General features: G+C 42.5%; 1 protein-coding gene across 2 annotated transcripts in view; it reads left to right on the top strand.

Moving 5' to 3' along the window:
- ascc3 (activating signal cointegrator 1 complex subunit 3) overlaps nt 1-22,328 on the top strand; it is a 242,887-nt gene that overhangs the window by 190,408 nt on the left and 30,151 nt on the right. For both annotated transcript variants that reach the window (XM_048152789.1, XM_048152790.1), the window contains exons 24-34: nt 1,755-1,923; nt 2,389-2,609; nt 2,684-2,769; nt 2,860-3,026; nt 10,093-10,238; nt 11,202-11,322; nt 13,390-13,532; nt 16,000-16,137; nt 17,551-17,671; nt 17,752-17,884; nt 17,969-18,094. In XM_048152789.1, coding sequence (XP_048008746.1) covers nt 1,755-1,923; nt 2,389-2,609; nt 2,684-2,769; nt 2,860-3,026; nt 10,093-10,238; nt 11,202-11,322; nt 13,390-13,532; nt 16,000-16,137; nt 17,551-17,671; nt 17,752-17,884; nt 17,969-18,094 — 1,571 coding nt within the window. The remainder of the gene's footprint in view (nt 1-1,754; nt 1,924-2,388; nt 2,610-2,683; nt 2,770-2,859; nt 3,027-10,092; nt 10,239-11,201; nt 11,323-13,389; nt 13,533-15,999; nt 16,138-17,550; nt 17,672-17,751; nt 17,885-17,968; nt 18,095-22,328) is intronic.

Here is a 22,328-nt window from a genome sequence, read left to right as displayed (position 1 = left end):
TGGATGGGAGCATATGTTGTTCTAGAACTTGGATATACCTTTCAGCATTGATGGTGCCTTTCCAGATGTGTAAGCTGCCCATGCCACACGCACTCATGCAACCCCATACCATCAGAGATGCAGGCTTCTGAACTGAGCGCTGATAACAACTTGGGTTGTCCTTGTCCTCTTTAGTCTGGATGACATGGCGTCCCAGTTTTCCAAAAAGAACTTCAAATTTTGATTCGTCTGACCACAGAACAGTTTTCCACTTTGCCACAGTCCATTTTAAATGAGCCTTGACCCAGAGAAAACGCCTGCGCTTCTGGATCATGTTTAGATATGGCTTCTTTTTTGACCTATAGAGATTTAGCCGGCAACGGCGAATGGCACGGTGGATTGTGTTCACCGACAATGTTTTCTGGAAGTATTCCTGAGCCCATGTTGTGATTTCCATTACAGTAGCATTCCTGTATGTGATGCAGTGCCGTCTAAGAGCCCGGAGATCACGGGCATCCAGTATGGTTTTCCGGCCTTGACCCTTACGCACAGAGATTGTTCCAGATTCTCTGAATCTTTGGATGATATTATGCACTGTAGATGATGATAACTTCAAACTCTTTGCAATTTTTCTCTGAGAAACTCCTTTCTGATATTGCTCCACTATTTTTCGCCGCAGCATTGGGGGAATTGGTGATCCTCTGCCCATCTTGACTTCTGAGAGACACTGCCACTCTGAGAGGCTCTTTTTATACCCAATCATGTTGCCAGTTGACCTAATAAGTTGCAAATTGGTCCTCCAGCTGTTCCTTATATGTACATTTAACTTTTCCGGCCTCTTATTGCTACCTGTCCCAACTTTTTTGGAATGTGTAGCTCTCATGAAATCCAAAATGAGCCAATATTTGGCATGACATTTCAAAATGTCTCACTTTCAACATTTGATATGTTATTGTCAACATTTGATATGTTATTGATATGTTATTCTATTGTGAATAAAATATATGTTTATAAGATTTGTAAATTATTGCATTCCTTTTTTATTCACAATTTGTACAGTGTCCCAAAAAAAAAAAAAATGCCGAAAATCGAGAAACAAGATTTCCGCCCGACAGTGATGATATGCAGTTTTGTTATTGTTAAAACTTTAGAACTAAAACTATTAAAAATGGTCAAATGGTCAAAAGTTAAGGTCAAATAAAATATAAATATTAGATAAAACCTAAAAAGTTGCTCTAAAATAAAGTAAATTTAGGTATTATAATGACTAAAACTAAAATAACACCTAAACAGAAATATTAAAAAAACAAAACAAAAAAAACAACATAAAAATGACAAGCACAAAAAAAATTACTAAAACTTCAAATAATATCCAGTCTCATCCGCTTAAAGTTATTTTTAGCAGCTCATTATGCTGCTTGATATTGCTATTTCTTACCATATTATTTGAATATATTGTCATAATTATAAACACTGGTTTGTAGCGCAAATAGTTTTACTGTGTAATGCGCTTTGTCGTTCTTCTAGTTATTTACCTATAGTGGCTAGTGAATCGAAAGTTTCACACATTCACAGAAAACACCTTACTTCCGCATTGCAAAATAAGGTGGATACTACTAAAATAACACTGACTATCTGCAAAGAATCTTCAATTTAAAATGCAAGTGTAATTTTATTTTGTAGAGGATGGAGATTAGGTTGATGACAGTACATCACACAGTGAGCTGGAGATGTTAAATGCATTTGTAATCGCATGTTCTCTCTGGTGCTGTCAGGTGTTGAGTGGAGAGCCGCAGCAGGTGGTCTTCACTATACCCATCTTTGAGCCCATGCCTTCTCAGTATTATATCCGAGCCGTGTCTGACCGCTGGCTGGGCTCTGAAGCTGTGTGCATCATCAACTTCCAGCACCTCATTCTGCCTGAAAGACACCCGCCACACACAGGTGCGTCACTTATGCACACATATGACATCCAAGCTTGTCTGTTATTCAGCGCTGACCCCAAACATTTGAACAGTAGTGTATATTGCTACAAAAGATTTCTATTTTTAATAAATGCTGTTCTTTTTTAACTTTGTATTCATCAAAGAGCAGCACAGCCTATTAAGCAGCACAACTGTTTCCAACATTGATAATAAATCTGCATATTCTAATGATTTCTGAAGTAATGATGCTGAATATTCAGCTTTGCATCACAGAAATAAATTATATGTTAAAGTATATTTAAATAGAAAAACATTATTTTAAATTGTAATAATATTTCAGAATATTGTTTTTAAGAAATGCAGGCTTGATGAGCATATGCATAATACTTTTTTCAAAAACATTAAAAATAGTAATGTGTCCAAACTTTTGACTGGCACTTTTGATACCATTTTCATTATGTAATTTCCATTTGCTTAATTCCAGAGCTCTTGGACCTTCAGCCGTTGCCTGTGACTGCATTGGGAAACAGGGAGTACGAGAGTCTCTACAAGTTCACGCACTTTAATCCCATTCAGACGCAGATCTTCCACACACTCTACCACACGGACACCAACGTCCTGCTGGGGGCCCCCACCGGCTCCGGAAAAACCATCGCTGCAGAGATGGCCATCTTCAGGGTCTTCAACATGTACCCTACCTCCAAGGTCTGAACCTCTGCCATATGTTAGGGTTTTAGTTCCCACGACACGGTTTAACCTGCATGTATCTGTGTGAGCAGGTGGTCTACATTGCTCCTCTCAAAGCTCTAGTCCGAGAGAGGATCGAGGACTGGAAGATCAGAATAGAAGAGAAACTTGGGAGGAAGTGAGTGTGTTTATAGATTCCTCTGGCAAATATGTATCTGTTATTATACCATGACCTTTATTTGCTCATTATCATACTCTGTCTCTCTAGGGTGGTTGAGTTAACAGGTGACGTTACTCCAGACATGCGGGCCATAGCTGCAGCTGACCTGATCGTCACCACTCCAGAGAAATGGGATGGAGTCAGCCGCAGCTGGCAGAATCGCAGCTATGTGCAGAAAGTGGCTATTCTCATCATAGACGAGATCCATCTTCTGGGTAAAGGCCCTGATATACTCATGGCAAAGTATTTTTCATTCTTCAGTAAGGGATAAAAAGACCTGAACATCATGATGGCACCGATCAGAGCAATATTCAAATATGTGCTGCACGCTTTCCTCTCAATGACACAATAAACATACAACAAAAATGACAGCGCTGAGAAAACAGCAGTTCAGAAATCAGTCATCTAATCATAGTGATGTGTATATGTTTGCACTGGATCTGCAATTCGGCACTCCAGTCAAGTCACATCACTTTTATTTATTTAGTACTTTGTACAGTTGATTTATTTAAAGCAGCAGCTTTACAGTATTAAACCTGAAAAAACATGCCAGTGTCGCTTTAAATTATGATTACAGTTTCAGTTTCTATTTTAAAGCGGCTCTCCAGTGTGTTCATGTTTTTACTTGCATCTGACCTTGATGGACTAAACAGAAGATTTCCATGAGGTGGAGCCTCAGAGCCACACCTACCTATTACATCATCACCACAGAGCGATGGTAGATGATGAATGGATTGAAAATGTTTACCAGCCAGATTCGTCAGTAATGGTCCCACACCAGCTAACACCCTCTGGTTCCACCTGCTACAGTAGCCACGCCCCAAACTCTCCATCTGCTACAGTAGCCACGCCCCAAACTCTCCATCTGCTACAGTAGCCACGCCCCAAACTCTCCGTCTGCTACAGTAGCCACGCCCCAAACTCTTGTCTGCTACAGTAGCCACGCCCCAAACTCTCATCTGCTACAGTAGCCACGCCCCAAACTCTCCATCTGCTACAGTAGCCACGCCTCAAACTCTCAGCCTGCTACAGTAGCCACGCCCCAAGCTCTCAGCCTTCTACAGTAGCCACGCCCCACACTCTCAGCCTGCTACAGTAGCCACGCCCCAAACTCTCCATCTGCTACAGTAGCCACGCCCCAAACTCTCCATCTGATACAGTAGCCACGCCCCAAACTCTCCATCTGATACAGTAGCCACGCCCCAAACTCTCTGTCTGCTACAGTAGCCACGCCCCAAACTCTCCATCTGCTACAGTAGCCACGCCCCAAACTCTTTGTCTGCTACAGTAGCCACGCCCCAAACTCTCAGCCTGCTACAGTAGCCACGCCCCAAACTCTCCACCTGCTACAGTAGCCACACCCCAATTGATCCACATGCTACAGTAGCCACGCCCCAAACTCTCCACCTGCTACAGTACCTGCTACAGTAGCCACGCCCCAAATGTTCCACCTGCTACAGTAGCCACGCCCCAAACTCTTTGTCTGCTACAGTAGCCACGCCCCAAATGCTCCACCTGCTACAGTAGCCACGCCCCAAACTCTCCACCTGCTACAGTAGCCACACCCCAAATGCTCCACCTGCTACAGTAGCCACACCCCAAATGCTCCACCTGCTACAGTAGCCACGCCCCAAACTCTCCACCTGCTACAGTAGCCACGCCCCAAACTCCCCCACCTGCTACAGTAACCACGCCCCAAATTCCCCACCTGCTGCAGTAGCCACACCCCAAACTCTCAGCCTGCTACAGTAGCCACGCCTCAAACTCTCAGCCTGCTACAGTAGCCACGCCCCAAACTCAGCCTTCTACAGTAGCCACGCCCCCACACTCTCAGCCTGCTACAGTAGCCACACCCCAAACTCTTCACCTGCTACAGTAGCCACGCCCCAAGCTCTCAGCCTTCTACAGTAGCCACGCCCCCACACTCTCAGCCTGCTACAGTAGCCACGCCCCAAGCTCTCAGCCTTCTACAGTAGCCACACCCCCACACTCTCAGCCTGCTACAGTAGCCACACCCCAAACTCCCCACCTGCTACAGTAGCCACGCCCCAAACTCTCAGCCTGCTACAGTAGCCACGCCCCAAACTCTCAGCCTGCTACAGTAGCCACACCCCAAACTCCCCACCTGCTACAGTAGCCACGCCCCAAACTCGCCACCTGCTACAGTAGCCACACCCCAAATGCTCCACCTGCTACAGTAGCCACACCCCAAATGCTCCACCTGCTACAGTAGCCACGCCCCAAACTCTCCACCTGCTACAGTAGCCACGCCCCAAACTCTCAGCCTGCTACAGTAGCCACACCCCAAACTCCCCACCTGCTACAGTAGCCACGCCCCAAACTCTCAGCCTGCTACAGTAGCCACACCCCAAACTCCCCACCTGCTACAGTAGCCACGCCCCAAACTCTCAGCCTGCTACAGTAGCCACACCCCAAACTCCCCACCTGCTACAGTAGCCACGCCCCAAACTCTCAGCCTGCTACAGTAGCCACACCCCAAACTCTCAGCCTGCTACAGTAGCCACACCCCAAACTCCCCACCTGCTACAGTAGCCACACCCCAAACTCTCAGCCTGCTACAGTAGCCACACCCCAAACTCCCCACCTGCTACAGTAGCCACGCCCCAAACTCTCAGCCTGCTACAGTAGCCACGCCCCAAACTCTCCACCTGCTACAGTAGCCACGCCCCAAACTCTCCACCTGCTACAGTAGCCATGCCCCAAACTCTCCACCTGCTACAGTAGCCACGCCCCAAACTCTCCACCTGCTACAGTAGCCACGCCCCAAACTCTCAGCCTGCTACAGTAGCCACGCCCCAAACTCTCCACCTGCTACAGTAGCCACGCCCCAAACTCTCAGCCTGCTACAGTAGCCACGCCCCAAACTCTCAGCCTGCTACAGTAGCCACGCCCCAAACTCTCCACCTGCTACAGTAGCCACACCCCAAATGCTCCACATGCTACAGTAGTCACGCCCCAAACTCTCCACCTGCTACAGTAGCCATGCCCCAAACTCTCCACCTGCTACAGTAGCCACGCCCCAAATGCTCCACCTGCTACAGTAGCCATGCCCCAAACTCTCCACCTGCTACAGTAGCCACGCCCCAAACTCTCCACCTGCTACAGTAGCCACGCCCCAAACTCTCAGCCTGCTACAGTAGCCACACCCCAAACTCCCACCTGCTACAATAACCACGCCCCAAACTCTCAGCCTGCTACAGTAGCCACACCCCAAACTCCCCACCTGCTACAGTAGCCACGCCCCAAACTCTCAGCCTGCTACAGTAGCCACACCCCAAACTCCCCACCTGCTACAGTAGCCACACCCCAAACTCTCAGCCTGCTACAGTAGCCACACCCCAAACTCCCCACCTGCTACAGTAGCCACACCCCAAACTCTCAGCCTGCTACAGTAGCCACACCCCAAACTCCCCACCTGCTACAGTAGCCACGCCCCAAACTCTCAGCCTGCTACAGTAGCCACGCCCCAAACTCTCCACCTGCTACAGTAGCCACGCCCCAAACTCTCCACCTGCTACAGTAGCCATGCCCCAAACTCTCCACCTGCTACAGTAGCCACGCCCCAAACTCTCCACCTGCTACAGTAGCCACGCCCCAAACTCTCAGCCTGCTACAGTAGCCACGCCCCAAACTCTCCACCTGCTACAGTAGCCACGCCCCAAACTCTCAGCCTGCTACAGTAGCCACGCCCCAAACTCTCAGCCTGCTACAGTAGCCACGCCCCAAACTCTCCACCTGCTACAGTAGCCACACCCCAAATGCTCCACATGCTACAGTAGTCACGCCCCAAACTCTCCACCTGCTACAGTAGCCATGCCCCAAACTCTCCACCTGCTACAGTAGCCACGCCCCAAATGCTCCACCTGCTACAGTAGCCATGCCCCAAACTCTCCACCTGCTACAGTAGCCACGCCCCAAACTCTCCACCTGCTACAGTAGCCACGCCCCAAACTCTCAGCCTGCTACAGTAGCCACACCCCAAACTCCCCACCTGCTACAATAACCACGCCCCAAACTCTCAGCCTGCTACAGTAGCCACACCCCAAACTCCCCACCTGCTACAGTAGCCACGCCCCAAACTCTCAGCCTGCTACAGTAGCCACACCCCAAACTCCCCACCTGCTACAGTAGCCACGCCCCAAACTCTCAGCCTGCTACAGTAGCCACACCCCAAACTCCCCACCTGCTACAGTAGCCACGCCCCAAACTCTCAGCCTGCTACAGTAGCCACACCCCAAACTCCCCACCTGCTACAGTAGCCACGCCCCAAACTCTCAGCCTGCTACAGTAGCCACACCCCAAACTCCCACCTGCTACAGTAGCCACGCCCCAAACTCTCAGCCTGCTACAGTAGCCACACCCCAAACTCTCAGCCTGCTACAGTAGCCACACCCCAAACTCCCCACCTGCTACAGTAGCCACACCCCAAACTCTCAGCCTGCTACAGTAGCCACACCCCAAACTCCCCACCTGCTACAGTAGCCACGCCCCAAACTCTCAGCCTGCTACAGTAGCCACGCCCCAAACTCTCCACCTGCTACAGTAGTCACGCCCCAAACTCTCAGCCTGCTACAGTAGCCACAACCCAAACTCTCCACCTGCTACAGTAGCCACACCCCAAATGCTCCACATGCTACAGTAGCCACGCCCCAAACTCTCCACCTGCTACAGTAGCCACTCCCCAAATGCTCCACCTGCTACAGTAGCCACACCCCAAATGCTCCACCTGCTACAGTAGCCATGCCCCAAACTCTCCACTTGCTACAGTAGCCACGCCCCAAACTCTCCACCTGCTACAGTAGCCACGCCCCAAACTCTCAGCCTGCTACAGTAGCCACACCCCAAACTCCCCACCTGCTACAATAACCACGCCCCAAACTCTCAGCCTGCTACAGTAGCCACACCCCAAACTCCCCACCTGCTACAGTAGCCACGCCCCAAACTCTCAGCCTGCTACAGTAGCCACACCCCAAACTCCCACCTGCTACAGTAGCCACGCCCCAAACTCTCAGCCTGCTACAGTAGCCACACCCCAAACTCTCAGCCTGCTACAGTAGCCACACCCCAAACTCCCACCTGCTACAGTAGCCACACCCCAAACTCTCAGCCTGCTACAGTAGCCACACCCCAAACTCTCCACCTGCTACAGTAGCCACACCCCAAATGCTCCACATGCTACAGTAGCCACGCCCCAAACTCAGCCTTCTACAGTAGCCACGCCCCCACACTCTCAGCCTGCTACAGTAGCCACGCCCCCACACTCTCAGCCTGCTACAGTAGCCACGCCCCAAGCTCTCAGCCTTCTACAGTAGCCACACCCCCACACTCTCAGCCTGCTACAGTAGCCACACCCCAAACTCCCCACCTGCTACAGTAGCCACGCCCCAAACTCTCAGCCTGCTACAGTAGCCACACCCCAAACTCCCCACCTGCTACAGTAGCCACACCCCAAACTCCCCACCTGCTACAGTAGCCACGCCCCAAACTCTCAGCCTGCTACAGTAGCCACACCCCAAACTCCCCACCTGCTACAGTAGCCACACCCCAAACTCCCCACCTGCTACAGTAGCCACGCCCCAAACTCTCCACCTGCTACAGTAGCCACACCCCAAACTCCCCACCTGCTACAGTAGCCACGCCCCAAACTCTCAGCCTGCTACAGTAGCCACGCCCCAAACTCATGCAATAGGTTGAGCTGGAAAGAGATTGACAAATATGAGTGGGCCGTAGGTGGAGAGTGATTTGATGGTGCCTGGGAGGCTCGATGTTTAAAATTGTAGAGATAAACCCGTGAATGGCATACTAATAGTAGTCAGTGACCAATAAACTGGGTTAGGAAATTGAATTTCAGCATAAAAAATTACATACTAACATAAATCTTTTAAGAGTTCACACTACATAGCCGAACTTATGTTCACATCCCCTTCTAATTCATGAGTTTGAATTTCAGCCACATCCATTACTAACAGATGCATTAAATCAAACATACAGCCATGGAATATGCTTAAATATTTTTTAAAAGAAAGGGCTTACCTTTTCTGTTCTAGCCTCAAAAAGTGAGGTCCATAAAGAAATAGTTTACGGAGTCTGGTGTGGAAGAACTTGATTGGCCTGCAGACCTGAAACCCCTTTTGAAAACCTTACGTTTGTGCCAGGCCCCATTTCCCAACATCACTGATGCTCGTGTGTCTGAATGGGAGCAAATCCCAGCAGCCATGTTCCAACATCTAGTGGAAAGCTTTCCCAGAAGAGTGGAAACTGTTATACTGCATCAAAGGGTCGAACAAACCACTGTTAATGGCCATGGTTTTGAAATTAAATCTTCAACAAGCACATATGAGTCTGGTGTTCAGGTGTCCACATATGTAGTCTAGCTGCTAGCAATGTATTAAAGTCAAGGACCTTGACATAAATGAATTGGACATCTTCAGTCCTGAACTGTGTGTAGTTGGATAAGATGATAATACCTCTATACGCACAAGTATCTGCATGCATTTACACACATGTATGGGAGGTTCTTGATTTGATAGACTGGTTAAAGAGCCTCCTTCAAGACCCTTATGCTTGAAGGATGAATTATTTTGTGACATACAAGGAGTACAGGCCTGCGTTAGTTTAATTATTTTGTCCAGACCTAGATAAATGTTTATATACATGCATATAAACATAAGCTTTCTTGTAGCTCAGTGGTTAGAGCATGGTACTAGCAATGCCAAGGCCCAGGATTGCACATATTCAGATACAAATGTATAGTATAATGCAATGTAAGTCGCTTTGGATAAAAGCATCTGCCAAATGCATAAATGTAAATGTAAATGTAAACATGTAAAATAAAACTAGGCTCACAATGCACAAAAATTGTAGTAGTGAAATTTATGTTTCTCCAGTTTCAAACAAAATCTGAAATGCCATCACACTCATTTATTAAAAAAAAAATGTAACTTTAAACTAAATGACCTCTCTATTGGCCGCACAATCAAAAATTCCACGCTTCAAAAAGTACAAAATGGCATTGTAAAGGTAATCCTTATGAATCGAATGGTTTAATCCAAGTCTTCAGAAGAGACACGCTTACTTTAACTGATGGACAGCTTTATATTCACATATAAACATTAACCCCCTTCACAGTCTTTACTGGTAAATGACCTTTTAGAGATGATGTGTGAACAGGACCTTTTCAAAAATGCCGGTAAATAATTTCTAATAATAGCGTATAAAAATGGTATTGTTACAGTTTTTGCATTTTGTTTGACTCCACAGGTGAGGACAGAGGACCGGTTCTAGAGGTCATTGTGTCCAGAACCAACTTTATCTCATCGCACACCTCAAAATCAGTCCGAGTGGTGGGACTCTCTACCGCGCTGGCTAACGCACGGGATCTAGCCGACTGGCTGGGCATCGGACAGGTTACAAACCCACACAATACACAACCGTTAGCTCATCTCAACTTTCACGTACATACCCTTCTAACGTCATGTCACTATCTACTACATTTGATGATAGACTTGCGATATCCAAATCACTCTTGGAGGCCGTCCATATACTTTTATATATAGGCAAATTAATATTTTCGGGATCAGTGCTCCTTCCTCTTCTCAGATTTGATATGATTTGCATGTGATTCACGGCAATACAAATCAAGCAAGAAATCTTGGCCCCCGAATGCTGTATTTTTTTTTGAGTTGGATGTAATAGATGGGTCTTGTTTCGGTGTAATCATGCCTCATTTACCCCCATAATGATTGGGGATGAAGTCAAAAGAGTAGAATAGCGATATTATCTGTAACACTGTACTAGCGGTACCATCATTTTCGTTCTGTTTCCATTACAGATAGCCGGCCGAATGCTCTGTCAGTCATTCTGCGTTTATATGTGCATGTGCGCGCACGGGTCTATAAATAACCAGAACCCCTCTCCCAGCGTGTAGCAGCATGTTGGCGCTGTAGCCGCATCAGGGCAGACAGCGGTGGTTATGTAAACCTTTTTTTTTACTATTGCTGAAATGTCACCCTGCTAGACAGACGGGGAAGGAAGGGCTGGGGGTCTCCATAAATCTGACGTGTGCTGTTTGGACTGAGGCGCGTCTCTAGCTGCCCAATCCATTATCTAGCCCTTTAAATATGTGCACACACGCACCCAGGCCCGGGCCACTTGTGTGAGAGCGCGGTTGTGGGACAGGGGACAATGACGGGCTGTAATTACCCCCAGATGGGCCACTCTGTCAGGCACACAGCCAGCTGGGCACTCCATCTCTCTCTTTATTACAGTCTTTCTCTGTGTCTTCTCACTTTCTGGCCCTGTTTTTTTTCTTGCACTGTTTTGTGGCCCTTTCCTTAATTCATCTGTCTGTCTGTCTGTCTCTATTTCAGGTGGGACTGTTTAATTTCCGGCCCTCTGTTCGCCCAGTGCCGTTGGAGGTTCACATCCAGGGCTTTCCGGGCCAACATTATTGCCCTCGTATGGCCAGCATGAACAAACCTGTCTTCCAGGGTACGATACTACAGTAACATTTGCACACACATTAAAGGAAAAGTTTGTGCAAAAGAAATTCTAATTCTGTAAACATTTACTCAACATTTCAAGTGTTCTAAAGTGTTCTAAATGATACATTGTATCTTGTATCTTAAGTATGGAAGCTTGTTTCCGCCATGGAATATATATATATATATATATGTGCACGGAGCGTTCTTTAGAACTTCCGCATTAATATAACCCAGCTTGAAAACTTCCGGTGAGAGTCATGTGCTGGTGTGTCAGGCATAACATTAATTTAGTTATTCAAACGTAAGACAACATAAAAAATAAATAAATAAAGACGTACCTCATTGTTCCTCCTCTGCTAAATTCAATTCGACCATCAGTTTTCACACTTTTATGTGAAAAAAAGCTTAAAAATATTAAATATTTATTATGCACTTTACTTAGATTAATTGAATAAAATGTGTGCTTTTACAAGTGTGATCTTGTGCTGCACTGACTGACAGCTGCTGTGATTATAAAGGGAAAGTGTGGTGCTCGCTTTCTGTCATTCATTCACAAGAAAAGTTATTGTTTTTCATGAGATTTTTTGAGTATTTCATACTTCACATTGACAAAATGTATTTTTAAACCTAGTTATTTTATAATGTTTAATATTTTGTCAAAAACGAAGTGAAAATTGATTGGAGGAAATGGCTGATATATGCGCAAATAAATGCTACTTTGCCGCCACCTGCTGGTTAAAGTGGTAATTATTGTCTTTTTTTATTTTTAAATAAGTGTTTTCTATCAAATGTTGAATTTCCAACTTTTTTAAATATTTGGTTTTACAATGGGGACAATCTCAGAAGGATGAACAAATAATGTTTGTGGTCATCACATTAAAAATAAAATTTGAAGTGCTGGGGGGAAATGCGTGTGTGTGTCTAATTACAGACACAGCGTTTTTAAACAATCTGAATAGCTTCATCTTTATTGCAATCAATAAAACTGGTTTATTGGCAAATTAGGTAAATGTGATAACTGCATTGAAATATGAATACAGCATTAAAAAGTCAACCATTGATGGTTTTGTGTCGATGTACAGCGACTACAGAATGAACAGATCACAGTTCACCGGAAATGCCTGAGCTGGCTTAACCACAACCAGGAAGCATATAGTCCATTGCAACTTTTAATCTCACAATTCCATTTTTTTTTTTTTTTATCTCAGAATTGCATGATATAAACTCTCAATTGCAAAGGAAAAAAGTTGTGAGATTAAAAGTTGCAATTACCATTTTTATTTTTTATTCAGTGGTGGAAACAAGCTTCCATACTAAAGTGCTCAAATCTCATTTGTGCTACAAAATTGTTGTTGAAGTTTAACACCACTGTGATGACTTCTGCTTTTGAGAATTCCCTTTTTTCATGAATTTTGCTTAAAGTTATATTTATGATATTACAAAAACAAACAGTTTTGGAGATTTTAGTCCTTCCCCGTTGAAGTAGATGGCAGGTGTAATTGTGTTCCTATTAACTACTAGGGGTGTAACGGCACATGTATTCATACTGAAAATGTTTGGTACGGGTCTTTTGTTTCAGTATGTATGTGTACAGAACGAATACAGTGCACATTGTTGTTTTACATGCCTGTTTTTGTGCACCATTACACCCCTAAAATGGATGGTCACCAGTTGAACTGACTTGTTCTTAAAGCTTGAGACAAATTACAAATTATTCTTTGTACATTTATCAAAATTGTTACCAAGATTGTACTTTTAGTAAGAGTTTAGTTTAGGGTCCAATTCTCACTATTAACTAGTTGCATATTACCAGAATATTGGCTGTTTATTAGTATTTATAAAGCACATATTAATGCTTTATTCTGCATGACCTTATTTTACATCCCATAATACTACACCATACCTAAACTTAACAACTACCTTACTAACTATTAATAAGCAGGAATTTGGAGTTAATAGTGAGAAATGGATCCTAATCTAAAGTGTGACCGTATTTTCTTTATCGTCCTGCTTTTGTTTGTTTTTGGTATGATGTTGGTTGATTAATTATTTTTATTTTTCCACTGTCCTGCAGCCATTCGCACACATTCTCCAGCCAAACCGGTCCTCATATTTGTGTCATCGCGCCGGCAGACACGGCTCACGGCTCTGGACCTCATTGCATTTCTGGCTACAGAAGATGACCCCAAACAGTGGCTCCACCAGGATGAGAGAGAGGTCAGAGTTCATCCTCAGCAGTGGTTTTATCTAATCAGATTGCTTTTTCAAGGAATGGCTAAATGAATGCAATTCTTCTAGATCTAGATCTAGATCTTTGTGGTTGTAGTTTTGCTTTCTCACATTGTTATTGTTGCGAAAGGGACTTTAGAGTTGCAAAATATAGAACTTCAAACTCAAGATGGAGGCGTTTCAGAAACACTGACACTGATATAGAGAAGAACTGGAGCTAGCTTCAAACATACATTAAACATTACTGCCACACCAGTTCAAAAGTAAAGTCATTATGAGAAAACTGCATGGAGTCTGTTGTTCAGGCATGCAGATGTTTCTCATAGATGGTGAATAGCTTTGGCATGAAAGATCTTGTTTGCAGTTTGCCACATTGGAGCATCACTCAGCATGTGAATAGGTCTTTACACTTTCGCTGCCTCGCTTCTTTTGCCTCGCTACCGTTGTTAGTTTCTCTCCTGTCTTCTGTTCCCTCTTCTCTCGAGAAGCTCAGTATCTCTTTAACGGTGATTACAGTACGGCTCTGCTGCAAAAGCCTGTGTCATCTCTCATTAAATTCCTCTTTCCGTTCCACTGCATGCCTTCAGATCATTTCAAGATGTGAACAAACAGCTTTTTCTGCTCTCCGTCGCAGATGTGTGCTAATATTTTCAAAGCACTCGATTAGAGAGAAAAAAAAGAGGAATGGTTTTCTCATCCCAATCACAAAGTAATCACATAAAAATTGCAGCCTTACGGAGGTGATAATTTCTTTAATGGTGTACGCATGATGCACACACACACAGAGCGGAAATACATCTTCAGTGTGTTTGTTGAACACATGCACACGCTCGTGTCAGATAACTGCGTTTTACTGTGTGCTGCAGAGGTCACCGTTTAGCGAACCGTGCTCCAGATTATGAGCTCAGATCGGTTCCATTCGGACTGAAAGTCACTTATCGTGAATAAATATAAACAGCAGTTTTTGTGTGAGAAATCTGTCATCTGAAAGGTGCATTCACAGTGGGTTTTAAATCATAATCATACGAAACAATGCATTAGTCCGGTGCATGCGCTGCTTGTTGATTCCTGTGCGCGGCAGACAGAAAGCGTGAGCTGTGCAGAGATGTTAGTTTAATTCTGCCTGTCCAGCTGCTCACGTTCTCTGATAATGCAGAGCAGATCTTTACCACTTCAGTCAATGAAGACGCTAGAGCTTTTCTGCAAAAAGAGTTAGTTTTGTGTTGTCTGTTTATGTTTATTATATATTTTTCATAAAGGCATAATTTCACTTCTTAAGTACTGAATTTTGTACAAAAAATGAGCAAGTTTCCGATAAAGAACAGTCAAATAAAAACAAATATATAACCCTTATAAGTTTAGATATTTTATAACTATTCAAACAGCACTGTTGTCAGAAATTTAGACAATCTTTTGTGTAATGAGAACACCATAAATATTATATATTATATTTTTTTTTTTTTTTAGTTTCTAATGTTAGCTTACAAGGTTAGATCTCTCTATTGTCTGCTTTTCAGATTTTCCCATCATTCCAAAAACAATGTAATGAAATTTGCTATAGTTTCTGTGTAAGTTTGTATCGTTACAGTGTTGTACGTTTATATGTCCACGTTTTTCATCATCTGGATTACTTTTGACAGCTTTTGTGAAAACTACATATTGTACTTCCACAGTTTCCCTGATAAAGGGTTATCAAAACAGTTATTGTACGGGTAGGTTTATCACTGGAAATTGTGCTGTACTTTGTCTAAAGCGTGTTAATGCCTGTTTTTTATGAGCACAACCCCAGCCTACCCTGTTAAAGAGCCAATAAAGGACATTACACATGTAAACAGAGAGAATAGGGAAGGTTGCCTTTGTACTTCTATACAGCATGTGTGCAGGAGAGATTATTACCATATTAGAAATTATGTGCAAGTCCTTTTTAAAGGAGTAATTCACCCAATGAAAATTCTGACAATGTTTACTCACCCTTGTTATTATTTTTATTCACTGCTTTCTACTAACTCAAGGTTGCAACTCAAGGACAAGTTATATATAACAGGTCTTTCTCTTGTTGTGTTCCATTGGAAAAAAACAAACCGCATACAGCATTGGAACAGCGTTGAGCGTTGGTAAATAACGGCAGCGTTTTCATCTTTAGATGCCCTGTTCCTGGCCTGTAGGCCTGCAGTAGCGAGGCTCATGTGCTGATAGCTCCAGCGTCCTGGCTGTGTGTTCCAGTGATATACGGGGCATCCCGCTGTTTCGCTGCACTGAAGCGTGTAACGGCCTGAGCTCCTGCTGTTTGAGTGACAGCCTGCTGCTGTTAGCCGTCCATCTAACAGCTCTTCCTAACTTCCCTCCATTTGTTTCCACTGTTCCCTGTACTAACATTTCCATCTCTATTTTTTTCTTTCTTTATGAATGAAGTGCATAGTGCCACAAAGCTTTCTGATGTTTGTGTGTTTTTTAGATGACCGATATCATTTCCACGACAAGAGATTCAAACCTGAAGCTGACCCTGGCGTTTGGGATCGGGATGCATCATGCAGGACTTCACGAGCGCGACAGGAAGACGGTGGAAGAGCTCTTTGTCAACTGTAAGATTCAGGTGAGTTAGTGACGTCTGATTCGCCAAGAGACTGATTCCCAAAGCGCTTTGGAATAAATCGAATGTAGGAACTAGGTTTGGGTAAATACCTGTCAGGTGACGGAATCATAAATACAGTGACGGAGCGCTTCTGTTGATGGAAGATGAATTGATTTATTGAAACGAATCCAAATGAAACATTCTCATGGGTTTATGCCTGTAAAAACATTAATGGTCATGTTGATATAATGCAAATGTGATATTTCACACATCAGTATGGTAGCGGTGCAGAACAGTTTAGCATGTGACACATGTGAAGTTCAGTTAATATAGACACTCCACAGATATTTTTGAAGGAAGTCTCTTCTGCTCAATAAAGACTGCATTTATTTGATCAAAAATACAGTAAAATTGTGAAATATTATTCCAGTGTAAAACAGCTGTTTTCTGTGTGAATATATAGTAAAGTGTAATTTATTCCTGTGATCAAAGCTGAATTTTCAGCATCATTAATCCAGTCTTCAGTGTCACATGATCCTTCATAAAAAATCATTCGGTCTCGCCTGACAACAAGTGTTCACCGAGATGATGTAAGACATGAAGTTTACTTTACAGAAACCACTTTAATTCCTCAGAGTAACTGTTACAGTGGTGTCTTCCGGAGGTGGGGACATTTTCAGCGAATACTGTTCCCAAAAACATATGGATTATATGAGAGAAACCGTAAAATACCATGTAAACCCTATTTGGTGAAATAACACTGAAATAAGATTCTACTGTACCTATTACACCTTACACCAATTAAGGCCTTAAAAAGGTCTTAAATCAGAGCAGATAATCTTAAATTCATAAAGTTTTGGCATTAAATGTTGAATGCATTGCAAAAAAAATGTATATCTTCCTCAGTATTTTTTCCAGTTCAAATATCAAAACATATTTACTTGCGATGCCAATGCAAAATGAAATCTTGAAAAATTGAATATCAAAATGAAGTGAGTAAGCGCTTAAAACAAGAACAAATGTTTGTCAATGAGTTTCCGTTTGAATTAAGTTGATTTTTCTGAGCCCGTTGGCAGATATTTGTTCTTGTTTTAAGCTAAGCTTGCTTCGTTTTGATCAGTTTCACAGAAAAAAAGACAAAAATACTGAGGAAGAACATCACGTTTTTGCAGTGTGATCAGAAGATGCTGTAAAAGTTATATCCGTATTCTAATGGTTGAGAGCAGAGGGGGGTTCAAGCCACTTTTTAAGTAATGGATATCTGTTGGAAGGTGTATTTTCAAACTCTGATCTAATACGACTCATTGTGTTTCTCCCTAGACAATTACATTTCGAGAACATATTGACGTATTGTGTACCCTTCAATTTTTTTTATTTGGTCTTGAAAAAGTCTGAAATGTACACTCATAAACCCTGCTTTGGCTTCTGTCTAAGGTGTTAATTGCAACGAGCACACTAGCGTGGGGCGTCAACTTCCCTGCGCACCTGGTGATCGTGAAGGGCACAGAATACTACGACGGAAAGACCCACCGCTACGTGGATTACCCCATAACAGGTAACATCTGTTTTTACATGTGTGTGTGTGTGTTTTCACTCACTGTCCAATGTCATTGATCTCTATCATTTCCATTCCAGATGTTCTTCAGATGATGGGTCGAGCAGGACGGCCACAGTTCGATGACCAGGGCAAGGCTGTTATCCTTGTGCATGACATCAAGAAGGACTTCTATAAGAAGTTCTTGTACGAGCCCTTCCCTGTGGAGTCTAGGTGTGTACAGAGCGATACATCTCAGCGTTTCGTGTTAGTGCCGTAATGATGACAGAAGTGGGTGTCTTTCCTCTGTTTCCTCAGTCTTCTGAGCGTGCTCTCCGACCACTTGAATGCAGAAATCGCAGCAGGCACAATCGCTTCAAAGCAAGACGCCATGGATTACATCACCTGGACGTACTTCTTCCGCAGGCTGGTCATGAACCCCAGGTACATGTGCATCGCTCACTGTTTTCCCCGCCGTGCAGATCCTGCTTCCGAGTCTCATCAGCGGCGGCTTGCAGCCAAAAGACTTAGTTGTAGTGGTCACATGATATACAGAATGCAGGATGGCCAACATAATGCTGATATTACATTGCAAAACACTGTTTTGTTTTGTTTTTTATTTAGTTAAAATCGAGTCCTATATTACATTAAGCTTCACTGTGTTAACAGCTAATGTATTTGGTCTCATAAACAAACAATGGGTAACACTTTTATAGGATTTATTAATATAGGTTAGTATTAAATTCTACATATACCAATGCAATTTTACATTAACCATTATTAACAATTTAACCAATTTAGCAATCTGACCTCCAGGAACCACCAAAAATATATAGGATGAATTCATATATGCATATATTAGTGTCAAACGATTAATCGCATAGTTACTCAGTTTTTGCATATGCATGTATATATTTAACAAAAAATATAATATTTATGTTTAAAATATTTATATAATATATAAATATGTAAATATGCATGTACACATGTAAATATTTCTTAAGTTAATGCATGCATGTATGTGTATTTATATATACGTTTTATTTTGGATGTGATTAATTGCGATTAATCGGTTGACGGCACTAATATATATATATATATATATATATATATATATATATATATATATATATATATATATATATATATATATATATATATATATATATATATATATATATATATATACATATATATATATATATATATATATATATATATATATATATATATATATATATATATATATATATATATATATATATATATATATATATATATATATATATATATGCACATTAAGAATTTCATGTATAATTTCAATAATGACCAGTACTGTTTTCATAAATTAACATATATTAAAGATTTTATACAGAAAAACAGCCTTTAAAATGACAAACATTATCCTGGATTAGAAACGCTGTAAGAAATCAGTCTTTGTTAGTTCATGATATCTTATGCATTCACTGTTGCTAATGAATTGAAGCATATTGTAAAGTTTAATTTAATTACAGCAATCATTTGTCTTGGTTTAATTGTTATTTTGTGTATATCAGCATTATATTAGCCTTCTTCACTAGTAAGTTGCAAGTCATATACACACAGAAACGAGACATTTCAGCGGACTCTTCATTGAAATGTCAGCAAACGCATATATTTTTCCTAAGAAAACCATTACCACATTGAACATACTGTATGTGTTCTGATATCTAGAGTTTGCATTTTATGCCTCTTCAAATAAACAAATAGAAAATAGTCTGGCTCAATAATTCAAGATAAACAAACAGCATGAATTCAAGGGAAATTAGAACTATTACGTGTTTTATTAATTGGCCTAGTGGGAAATCCAAGCTGTTCAGTGAAACTGCAGTGACTGGACTGCAGCAAAAGACAGAAAAACATCTTCAGCCGCGTTCACAGGGCTCATTACTTACTGTGTTTCCATGGCAACGTCATCGCTGGACACAGTGGCCGCAGTCCAGCCCCGACAGTTTACACCTCCATCACAAAACAAGGGCTGAGAGATCACACACACACACACACACACACCAGCCTCACAGGTCATATAGGGCAGCGCAGACATCTGCGATGAATAGAAGAAGATGATTCCAGAACATTCCACTGACATTTGCACGCCTGTCAGGCCACATTAAACATAAAGACCTGTCTGTGCCCTCTCGCTTACTGCAAACACCCACACCGCTTACAACACCCCACAAACACACACTCATTCCTCAAGTTCTGTGTAGTGATTTTACTTTCGCCCACACAGGGACGCCAATTATGTAGCGATTGGTACTCAAGTCACCGCTGACGTTGTTATTTTTGGATCACACGTCACTTAAGGTGTGGTTATGATGAGCACATCAGATGACCACTTCCCCCTTTTTTAGTTCAGGACACCAGTCTTTTACCTTGGTGTTATGAGAACAAAAAAGATATACTGTTGTTTCTCTGAAACTAATAAGGTGAAGAACCTCATTATGCATCAAACAAATAAACAAAAGATTATTTGTTATTAACTATAGCATCAGCTATATTACCTCTAAACAGGGCTTGACATTAACTTTTTTGATCTCCAGTTACTCTAGTGGTTTTCCAAAGTTACCAGCCACTCAGCATTTTCACTAGCCACAGTTTTGACATTGATACCATGGGGAAAATCTGCCATATAGATATTTTTAATATAATCTCATAATATGGCAGCAGGTATATTAGGCTGCTGTCACTTTAAGACCTGATGCATGGATCCAATATACTGTTACACATGCATTTTCTTTCTCTACTGTTTATGTTCACTTAAAACTGTTTACGTGAATACTTGCCTGTGTGTATTTGACTGTTTAAGAGCAATAAGCAGCGAAAAAGAACTAAATTTAGTACTGAGAGGCGACTTTATGTGGCGCACTTTGGGCGTGAGCACAAAATCTGTGGGAATGAGTAAAATTCAGATCAAATGAAACGAGTGAGTGAGGGGAGGAGGGTTTGTGTGTTACTCGCTGTCGGAGAGATGACTACCATGTGTCTATTCTGTGGAAAATCAGTATTGTAAAAGTTTCAGATATTTCAGTATTGATATGTTTTGAAAAATCTATATTTTTGACAAGGCTACATTGCACTTAGTTTATTATTTCAGATGCTTTATTAAAAGACTACAATTGTAAAATGTATATATTATATATAAAATTCAACCCACCAAAGTGTCTGGTAGGAGTGACTGCGTTACACACCACTGCTGAAATACACACGTGTGGCGGGTGTTAATGTCAAGCCCTGCCTCTAATGTACTGTAAATTAGAAAATCATATACAGAATAATACAGTATACTGATAATATCAGACTGTCCTCTAAAAAAAAAAAACCCACAACCCTATGGGTCGTTTTTCAAGCACCTTATTACGACTTATATTTACATTTTAAAGTCATGCACCCTCTAGTGGGCGTAAAAATAATGACAGTGTCGTGTTACGTCCGTCGTCATGAAATGATGTATGACTGTCATTACCAATCAAAATGCGTGTTCATTTAAATGCAATGTGTGGACTTTTTACACCATTTCTCCTATTTCCATTTAGCAAAACTATTTTTTTTTTTTTTTTTTTTTTTTATTAACGACTACACCCACCCCACCCCTAAACCTACCCTTAGTGATTTATAGTGCATACACACTTTTTATGAGCACATGAGTTCCCTGGATCGAACCCACGATTGCATGATCACATGATTGCATATTGTTGCATATTGCAATGCTCTGCCACGAAATCCGAAATATGACGCAGATAAAAGGGAACAATGCATTAAAATGAAAGTTTCCTGTTGTCAATAGGGGCGCAACTTTAGTAAACGCTCCTATGGGTCGTATTTCAGGGAAGTGACAAACGACCTGTATAGGCGTATTGGTTGGAGAACATGTTGGATATTTTACAGCAATGCCAGGGTCTCCGGAAAGAGTTTGGTAAAGTGATATTTACGTTTCACATGGTTGAGTGAGCAGTCTGATGGCGGTGACTTCTCCACTTTTTATGCTGGGTGACAATGCAGTGGAGCAACAGCCTTGAACATGAAGCTCTGTGGGATGTTGATCTCTTGGAGCACCAAATGGTCCTAAAATCTGGAATATGGAGATGAGGCCCTGGTGTAGGTGCAGAAGGTCCTTAACAATCTGGAACATGCAGACTAAGGTACCTTGAACCGAAGGTTTGCTCTCCTGTTGCAAATGTCTGTTTGTCTACTGCTTCTCTGGGCCAGACACTCAGAAATTGGTCAATCCACTTTTGTTTCCCTGGCATAGAGACTTGGAACGTGCTGCATCTGTGATTGTCCCGCTGGATGAAGACTCTGAATGTAGTGTTTGTTAATGTCTGGGACTAAAAACGCCGTATCTGTTGTGTCTCACCCGATGGGAGAATCAGAACGCGGTTGATCTGTTTCTGTCTCACCTTCGTGGGCCCGAACAAGGAGTGACTGTTGAAAGGATACCTTTATCCCTTTCCGATGAGGAGGAGATTGAAATTTGGTGCTTCTCCATTCCAGTGCTGCGATTGGCTGCTGGCATCAGAGTAGACACACACAGTTTTGCCCGCCTTGTTTCACCTGTGGAACTCATCTGCATAAAGAACACAGTTAGAAGTGTCTTTAAAGTTTTACCATTGCATTGCTCACTTTCCAAACCACCACC

Source organism: Megalobrama amblycephala, linkage group LG13 (genome assembly GCF_018812025.1).
Source record: "Megalobrama amblycephala isolate DHTTF-2021 linkage group LG13, ASM1881202v1, whole genome shotgun sequence".
Classification (NCBI taxonomy): Eukaryota; Metazoa; Chordata; class Actinopteri; order Cypriniformes; family Xenocyprididae; genus Megalobrama; species Megalobrama amblycephala.
This window is presented reverse-complemented; position numbering and strand designations above follow the sequence as displayed.